This window comes from Bacillus rossius, chromosome 12 (genome assembly GCF_032445375.1).
Source record: "Bacillus rossius redtenbacheri isolate Brsri chromosome 12, Brsri_v3, whole genome shotgun sequence".
NCBI lineage: Eukaryota > Metazoa > Arthropoda > Insecta > Phasmatodea > Bacillidae > Bacillus > Bacillus rossius.
Genome location: NC_086339.1, coordinates 25,112,667 through 25,121,676, shown reverse-complemented (window position 1 = coordinate 25,121,676; position 9,010 = coordinate 25,112,667). Strand labels below are relative to the sequence as shown.

Here is a 9,010-nt window from a genome sequence, read left to right as displayed (position 1 = left end):
GCCCGTGCCGTATACTGAAGATCAACCCCGCTGACCAAGTGTGGTGCGGGGTGTCTTTAAACTGATGCGGTCGGACTAGGTCCTGGACCGAAAAGGGGGACCGGGTACTTACGGAGAGGTTAAGTAAAAAAAAAAGGGGTTCTGTTAATTAGTGACTATATTTACCGGACGTTACTTTCGATGAAGACAAAGGCTGTTGCCCCTCCGTGGGACGTAGGTCCGCCCCGGTCCGTGAGCTGTGCTGAACTGCCGAACTGGCATGGCGTCCGAGGGAGGCTCGGCCTCTCTTGCGCCAGGTTTGACCTCATTACGCTAGACTCTAAATGGGTGTGTCTGGAAGAGACTTTATTGTCGCTAAAATCCTAATTTAATGTTCCAGGAGGAATGGGTACGGTTCTTCTCTTGTCTACTCAGGTTTTCGCGGGTTTGCCTTTAATCGCTGTTCGGCTCGCCTGACTCGGGTGGGTCATGGCCAGGGGTGTGTTCCGTTAGCGGGAGCGTATACTGGCGGGTGCAGGTCGGGCTCTGGGGGGGTCGTCGGCCGGACGACGTCAAAACATATTATATCAGCTATGTGTCGTGCTGCGCCGCCCCCAGCTACTTGGCGCCCTAGGCGGTCGCCTAGTTCACCTGTATGGACGCGCCGGCCCTGTCCACGAGATATATCGGACTGGGGCTGTCGACAGTCGGACAGCTTAGTCTTGGAGCGATAGGCTGGGGTCGTCTGTGGTTAGTTTTTATAGATTCTGCATCCAAATCCTGTCCCATGTGTATAACAATGTGTGGACTCCATTGGTCGTGCAGAGGGCAGGTACTATCACGGGTCTACCTAAATCGTATTTGCTGTTTCGAGATTCTGGCGCAGATTTTCTTGCGAAAAGGAGCCGTGTCACATCACTTCAGTGCAGAAAATGAATTGCTCTGCGTCCTCCAACGCGAATGGCTCCTACCTCCACATGAGTCTTGCGCCAAGTATCTTGATTGGCTACGGACTAGGGCTTGGCACATCCTTGAAGCTAAATGCAGGATCTAACTCGAAGCAGGCTAGTCGTGGGCTTCAGCGAGAAATTTCTTGGCTTGGTTTTTCTTGCTTCCATTCGAAATTGTGCAGGAGCTATTTAGAAATATGTCCGCTCACGTCCGCATCGAGGGCTCGACTGTGTGCTTCCAGTATGATGGTTTTTACGAGCGATCAGTAAACCCCAGATATCTTCGGAATTGTTCGGAAATGGCTCTCAGCCCTGTGTATTTAGGCTTCCCGTTGTAATCATGTTAGCCATCTAACCTTTTTATATTTACATATATAGTCAGTGATTCAGTCAGTTTTGGATTTTATAGTTAGCCTATTTTATTATAATATTTAAGATCATTTACCAGTTAGGAATATGTCCTTATTGTTAAAATTATCTTCAACCATACTTCTATGCCAGATTTCATTTTCCAGTTCAACCAAAAATTTGAAACTAATAATATGAAACCTTACACTGAGCCGGTTTCCAATAATTAGACTTTCAGAGAGAATAAGAATAAGTACAAAAATTGAATTCATAATTTTTTTCCTAGTTCTTTGATCTCAGTCTATTTATGTTGTATTGTTGTGTGTTCCTGTTTATAGTTTGCATTCTTGCATGTATGCTACTTAATTAATTTTATTTTGGGTATGTAGACACGATTGTAGTTTATTTTGTGTTTAAGAAAACGTTTGAAATGGTTTTCATATACTTTTCGCGCATTTTACGACCATGTAGTTTTATACTCTCGTTAGCGTACTTGTATTTTACGTATAGAAGATTTATTAGTGTTAAGAAGAAACTTGATTATCCTGGAATTGGAAGTGTGTTAAAGTTTAATGGCAAATGCAAAGAAATTATACCAAAACACTTAAGAAGTTGTAGCAATGGATGTCCTGAAGCTAATGTTTCCTTCATTGAAGAGTTGGTTTTGAATTGTAAAAAGTCGCTTGACATTTGCTTGTACACCTTAACATACTCTAGATTGCTAAATAGTGTTTTGGAAGCTAACAAGCGTGGCATTGTAGTTCGTGTAGTTATGAATTATGTCGAATTTGAAAGTGGTAATACCCTGCATACACTTTGGAAAAATGGCATTGGTGTACGAGTGAAACATTCAAAACACATGATGCACCATAAGTTTGTCATTTTCGACAAACGTTATCTGATGTTTGGCTCTTTTAATTGGACTGCTACTGCGGTTCATGGAAACTTGGACCATGTCGTAATTACTGACACAAAAAAATTTGTTGACTCTTTTCAAGAACATTTTGAATTTTTGTGGAATTCTTTCCCTTCAGAATACGAGTCAGTGCCCAGCATTAGTGGCAGAACCAACAGATACATCAATAATGTAATCAAGAGTTAAAAAGGTCAAATTAAGTAAATCATTTACTTAATTGATGGTGTTATTAATAAATATATCAGTTTTAATTATACTTTATTCTATATATAGTTAAGTAAGGCTTAACAAGCAAGTTATTAGGATAATTTTGCAGAAGAGCGACATTTAGAAAGTAAGGTTAATAATAAATTTAAATGTAAGGTTTGTTATGTTAGGTCAGCTACATTAATGATACCTACAGATATAAGTAATATCTAATAAATGTAGCTGAACCAGATGACATGTGGCAAACCTATTATATTTATTTCAACGTACAATATTTGCCTAGTTAAAAATATTTTAGCCATATGAAACCTTACACTGAGCCTGTTTCTAATAACAAGACTTTCAGAGAGAATTAGTATAAGAATTTAAGATTATTTGCTGTCTGCATTATTTTTTCTCAGTTCTTTGATTACAGTCCATTTATGTTGTGTGTTCATGTTTATAGTTGCATTTGTTGCTACTTAATTTTATTTTGGGTATGTAATAATAACTTACCTTTCACGTAAGTTATTATTAACCTTACGTACCCTTGAAGCAGTTCTTTGATGCCTTACCAAAATATTTTCATGTACATAATGCAATTAAACTTAGCCATACATTGGAAAAGACAAGGAATGATACACCATCCATTACTACAAGAGTTTAAATCAAGACTGAAGTGCTATGATTTAAGAATATGTAGTGAAAAATATTGTGACATTCTTAAGTGATTGGGAACCACAGAACAAATGACCTGCAAAGGTAATTTTTAATACTAGTGACTCAGTTAAAGTATTGATGCCATAGTGAATTTTTGTCATGACAAAATATTGTTATGATTTATTTTTCATGAGGTGCTTGTCATAATATTAATAGTTTTTAGTTTAATTTAGTGTTATTTTGTTGTAGGTAAAAATAATAAATTTGGGTAAAAATTTTGTACTGTGTATCCAAGTTTGTTCCTTGAACTTAATGGCATGATCCTGAATACATTTACCCTTTGGTAATGGTGCATGATGCTACCATTTGCGCTGTACTGATATGACTCCTCTCTCGTCCCCTGTAGAAGAACTCTCAGCGGGGCGACCCATTCAGCTCTCTGGCGCTGCACACATTCCTTCGCGACCCCGGGCTTAGTTCCTATTGTTGGTAGGAAACAAGGACATGTAGATCAGGACACAGTCTGGTTCTCCCGGGGACTTCACTTGCCGCCTCACAGAAACCCCAATATTTCCTTAGTTGTCGGGCCTGGACAGTTCAGTGTTAGCTTCCCGTCAGCACAAACTATGTCTCAACTATACCAAAGACCATTCCCTCCGTGTCAACTCCCTTAACTACCACTGGTCCACCCCGTCACACCAGGCATCTCTACGGTCGCCCGACGATGTCTGTCTCGAAGACCTCCTGCCAGCCTTCTAGCCGCCCTCGCCACTGCATATTGAGCCCAGCGTCTGCCAGAGAGCGCATGCGCTGTAGCCACAGGCCACAGTGCGCACCGCCTGATGTCACGAATCCGGTGCGGCATTCAAAATGGAAGAAATCCGTTTCAACATGAGTCAGGAAATAGTAACAAAATTGAAGGACAAGTCATGAAAGTCACTAAATAATCAGTAACAGTGCTGGAAGTCAAAATTTAATTTCTAGCAGCCTTTTGCTAACTTGAATTTTGTTTTTTAATGCCTCACTTATTTTATAGTATCACATAGATGTAAATAGTTTGAGTCTCTCTAAGTAAATCACGAGAAAATTATCTTTGGAAATGTTTTAACTGTATAACATAAAATCTTCATGTTCCTGCTAAGAGTGGATCTATTTTGTATTAATTTTAATCTTTCTAATGATATATAGAAATACACCATATGATGTAAAGCAGTTGTAAGAAAACTTTTTTTCTTTAAAGATCATGAAAAATTACTTGAATTTGTGTGCCAGATATTTATTGAAACCCTCTTTCACAGTGTTCACGCAAGGAAGGTTGTAATCGGCAGCAGCGTCATCTCCAGCGGAGAGCGGACAGCCATGGCCACATGTGAGGACTACGAGGTGCAGTGCCCTTACAACCGCTCGCACATGATCCGACGCTCGCGCATTCAGCAGCACATCGTGAAGTGCGAGCGCAACTACCCGGGGCTGCAGATGGAGTGGTGCCCGCACAATGCCAGCCACAGGTTCGCACACCACGAGGACTTCCTGGCCCACGTCCCCAACTGCCCGGACGCGCGCATCAGCTCCAACGTGCTCTTGCTGATGGCCATGAAGTACCACGAGACGGGCGACATGTGCAAGATCAGCTGCGATCCCGAGAAGCAGGTCGGCGCCGATGAGGACTGGTCGCAGGAGTATGCCGACAGCTCTGGGTGAGGGTTACGGATAGTTTTCTGGAAAAGTATTTTTGGGAAAGTTTCTGGGTGATTACCAGAAAAGAAAATTTTCGGGTATATACTTTTTCATAGAAACACGCAAATAAATTTTATGAACATTTTTGTACATGCAAACATAACCAAATAAAACATACAATTTTTTTTTTCACTTATTGGTTCATTTAACATTTGAGAGTTGGTTTCAATTCATGCTACCCTCTACCAACTGATAGAAACCAAAAATTGTTGTTTAAACAGTAACTACCAATCTGCATAAAATAAATTATTGTATATCAGCCTCTCAAATTATGTTAATCTATATTGGTTAAGGTAAAAATATGTATGCAGTTGGGTAATCATTTAGGGACTTAAGAGCTACAGAGTACTTTAAATAATGTAGTTCCACTATGAAGTTATAGTATAACCTCTTAAGGTGCCATTTAGGAAATTAAAAAAAAAACAACTATAGTTTACTGTTGTCAACTCACTTTTTTTAGTTCAATTTTATTTGTGTGCACAGATACACACACACACACACATATATATGTATATACGTATATATATAATGGAGCATTGGTGAAATTTATTGGGGTGACAGCAATACCCTGAGGTAACCCAACAGTCACAGCAATGTCTGTCACATTTCCCACTTGATTTTTAAGGTGCTTAGTAGTCTGTAATTGTCTTTTTTGAAGATCAGTTCATTATAAAGCTATCATAAGAGCTTTGTGATTTGTTGCTGTTGATTTTTATTTTACTGTTTTCGTGTTATTAAAATGAGGGTTGGTTTAACTTTTGTGTGTGTGTTGTTTCTGTTAGCAGCGACAGTGCACCAGCTAGCGCACCACCAAACGCTGAAGTTGGTGGGAGGAGACGAGATGTCTACGACGACAGCCGGGAGTCCGAGGAGAGTGGCGTTGGCGACACGGTCTGTAAGCTCGACAGCTTGCACATTGACGGGGAAGTGTCGATCCTGGACCAGATAAAGCCTTACTCGCTGGAGGAGAGAGCCGACTCCCCGGGCAGCTCGCGGACGGGTGAAGTACAGGTGCCCGTTCCAAGGAAAGCATGCTCTATAGTCGAGAAACATTACTTGCGAGGCATCAGCATCGGACGTGGCCTCAAACTTCCGTGGTAAGAGTGCAGCTGTAGTTGCGTTTTGAATTACAGTATCGTTGGTAGATACAATTTAGAATCCCTGTAAATTTAACGTTTCTGTATAACTTGTGAGTTCTTATTGCATGTTCATAACTTTTGATTGCATGTTCATAAATTATAATGAATAGGTGTCAAAGTTTCCTAACTTTTTTTATGAAAATCAAAATTTCAGAGAAGCCAAAATGGTTGAGTTTTTGGGATCATTTGTCCCCATCAAGATGATACAGGTTCTTGGTGCGGTCAATATTGAATTTTAAAAAGTGGAAAAGGTGGCGGACATTGCCACAGGCCGTTGAGTTTTCTTGGGGTATTCTTGTTTCTCCCACTCGCTCATTCCGTCAATGTTCTATCTCATCACCTTTCATGTCCTCAGTAATGCTACTACCACATCTTAGTAGGCGCGAGGTAAACTAGCTGTGAAAGGTTATAGCTTTTTTCTCCAGAGCTGCTGCTGAGTGCTGACATAATGGATGGCGGAATGCGGAATATAATGTTGGCTAAGGCGTTGTCTGAATTTAATATGCAATGAAAAAAGCGAATTGCTATTAAGGAAAAATGAAAAAAATTTTTTGTTGATACATCACATTATTAAGTATGCATTACTAATTAATTGCATTGTATGTGATGTTACACGAGTGTCATTGCCATTGTGTGCATGGAAATAAATTAAAAAGTCAAAAATTGTTTATGGTGAATGGAAGTGAAATATGCCACTGTTAACCCGCAAACCGGATAACCTGCATCCGGATAATCGGGAGTCTACTGTACCAACATCTTTTCTAAGTAAACAATAAAACAATACATTTTCTTTTACACAACATTACATATAACTTGTCATATAGTGTGATACAAGCTGTGTGGGTATATATAAATTTGTTAATTTATTTATAGTAATAATTGCTGCACAAAATAGGATGAGAACATTGCATTATATTGCACATCTTGATTATATAACAGTTTAATTTAATCTTGTGTCCTGACTTGTTAAATCTTAATAACTTTTTAATTGAATTTTTGTAAGGATGTTTTACTACAAAATCATTATAATTGTCTCATTTAATTGATTTAGTAATAAATTTACAAGCTTATATTTTATTCTGACACAATTATACATGATATAAGTGGTTATGTTAGTTTTAAGCGTGTGTTGTGTTCTCAGGTTGGATGGCAAGCCTGGGAAAAGCACATACCAACAGACCTTGGAAGTGCGAGGGTTGATTGGTGAAGGCGCAGAGAAGAGTGTGGGGCGGGGTTTCGCGCTGAAGTCTCGCCTCTCCGGGCAGCAAGCTCACAATCTGAGGAAGCCTTTCAGCAGCTACCAATCAGAGTGACAGTAACAAACTGCAGACTAGAACTGCTTACGAACTTCTATTACCAAACAGCTTTAAGTCACTACTGAAATAGTGATCTTATAAAGTTTTAACTATGTGGTGGTAAGCATTATTAAGTGCTTAAACTTGTGAAGTTTTAAAAATTAGTCCAGTTTATATTGGAAGAGTCCCTTTTATTTATTAAGTGTCTAAATAAATATTTGTTAAATTTTTTTTACATAAATTGTTAGTAATAGTGTTGTTAATTGTCTTGTTCAGATGTTTTGTACCTGACTGTACCAGTCCAAAGTGAAATGTGAATTGTAATATTAAGTTTATATTGTACGGACTTTCTAAATTACAATCTGAATACAAATATATGTAGTTATTGTACATATTGTTATTGATGGTTCAGCCTAATCAAAACACTTTTTCGATGTAACATATTACCAACTTTTGTTTCTTGATATCCTTTTTGAAGCATAGTATGACCCAGATAACCTCTGGCCTAGTAGCAGACTTATACTTGTACGTAAGTAATGTTTCTGTATTCAGAAATCGGCCGTGTCTTGTTACAGGGAAACATCCTAAATTTGCCCTGCATGATTTTCAGAAAGCAAAAATAGCCTGCTTATACTACCATTTTGAAATTACAAACAAAATTTTAAAAGTTTCCAATTGCATCTCGTTAAACGTTAAACATCAGTCATTGTTTTGAACCACTCCAGTGTAATTTGGTCGATTGGTCAGCGGCCAAGACCATGAACTTTCTGTGTTGGAGAAGACATTCGAAAAGCAACAATTGACACTCATATGCATTTGAGAGAAACTGCAATTATTCGACACCAACCAGATGTTAACAGACAAAAAACTTCCAACACAGAATCAAACACGCAAAGCAAAACTAGAGATTGTAAATGGGTCTTTTACAGGAATCTGATAGTTGTCTTCCATTAACAAAGTACTTTAACTAAAACTATAACTATGTATAACTTTGAAATAACAAGTAATGGATGACAAGTATTTATTACACAACTAACATTCTATTTACATTGACTGTTAACTTTTATCTCCTTCATTTACATTATTCAGACTTTATCTAATGAAAACATTAAAAATTTTTCTTCCCTATCCAGCTCTCAAACAAGTGAATTAACTACCAAATTTATTTTTCAATGTAATACAGAACAACTTTGAACTTATTGAACGTCTTAACATGAACTTGATTTTTTGTGGTATAGTACTCGAATTCTGTAAAGTGAACTCAGTACTTCTGTATTTTAATCATGGTACTAAATAAGAATTAGACATTTTGTTCAGTGCCTCATAGATTTAACTTATTTTATCTAATAAGGAAATAAAAGATGACTTCACCTGTGGCGCTATTCCATGTTGACCTAGGTTTCATCAGCTCCATCGTCTTGTGGTCCTGATGTATAATTGGAATGTCCTTTCCCCTCCCGTCTTGCCTCCATCAAAATCCCAAAGCAGGGGAAAGGGGGAGATGCACTAGGGTACTGTAAGCCAGTTAATCCAGTTGCTAAACACCCGCCCCTCGAAGTAACACCCTAATTCGTTTCAGGAAAACAAAGTGCTTATCTAATATTGTGTTATGTTATATCACATAAAAATTGTATTATATTTTTGGTCCCACTGTTATAATTCTGTGAGCGCTTTGTGTAGGTAGTAAACAGACGGGATAAAGCACCGTGCAACAGCAATCGGTTTTCAAGTTGCTGTCAGGAAGTTTGGTAGTTATAATGGGAAAATACAGTAATTACAGTTACAGTAAAACTCGCTTAA

The 9,010-nt window shown here is 38.5% G+C and overlaps 1 protein-coding gene across 4 annotated transcripts; it reads left to right on the top strand.

Annotated features, from left to right (window-relative positions):
• The first annotated feature begins 1,352 nt into the window (after positions 1 to 1,352).
• LOC134537733 (uncharacterized) lies at positions 1,353 to 8,220 on the top strand. Of its 4 annotated transcripts, none has more exons than XM_063378485.1 (4): positions 1,353 to 1,530; positions 4,338 to 4,736; positions 5,559 to 5,873; positions 7,057 to 8,218. In XM_063378485.1, exons 2-4 carry the CDS (start codon positions 4,399 to 4,401, stop codon positions 7,226 to 7,228), a joined length of 825 nt encoding a protein of 274 aa, XP_063234555.1. In that variant the 5' UTR covers positions 1,353 to 1,530; positions 4,338 to 4,398; the 3' UTR covers positions 7,229 to 8,218. The 4 variants fall into 4 exon arrangements, with proteins under 4 accessions (XP_063234555.1, XP_063234553.1, XP_063234554.1 ...); XM_063378483.1 differs by lacking the exon at positions 1,353 to 1,530 and adding an exon at positions 1,556 to 1,658 and having other exon boundaries at positions 7,057 to 8,216; XM_063378484.1 differs by lacking the exon at positions 1,353 to 1,530 and adding an exon at positions 2,394 to 3,141 and having other exon boundaries at positions 7,057 to 8,217.
• The last annotated feature ends 790 nt before the right edge of the window (positions 8,221 to 9,010 follow it).

What these genes read in the sequence shown, in the direction of transcription:
- LOC134537733 (XM_063378482.1), top strand. An exon ending in GAGTATGCCGACAGCTCTGG is followed by an intron (nt 4,737 to 5,558) that starts GTGAGGGTTACG and finishes TGTTTCTGTTAG; the next exon opens with CAGCGACAGTGCACCAGCTA. An exon ending in CGTGGCCTCAAACTTCCGTG is followed by an intron (nt 5,874 to 7,056) that starts GTAAGAGTGCAG and finishes TTGTGTTCTCAG; the next exon opens with GTTGGATGGCAAGCCTGGGA.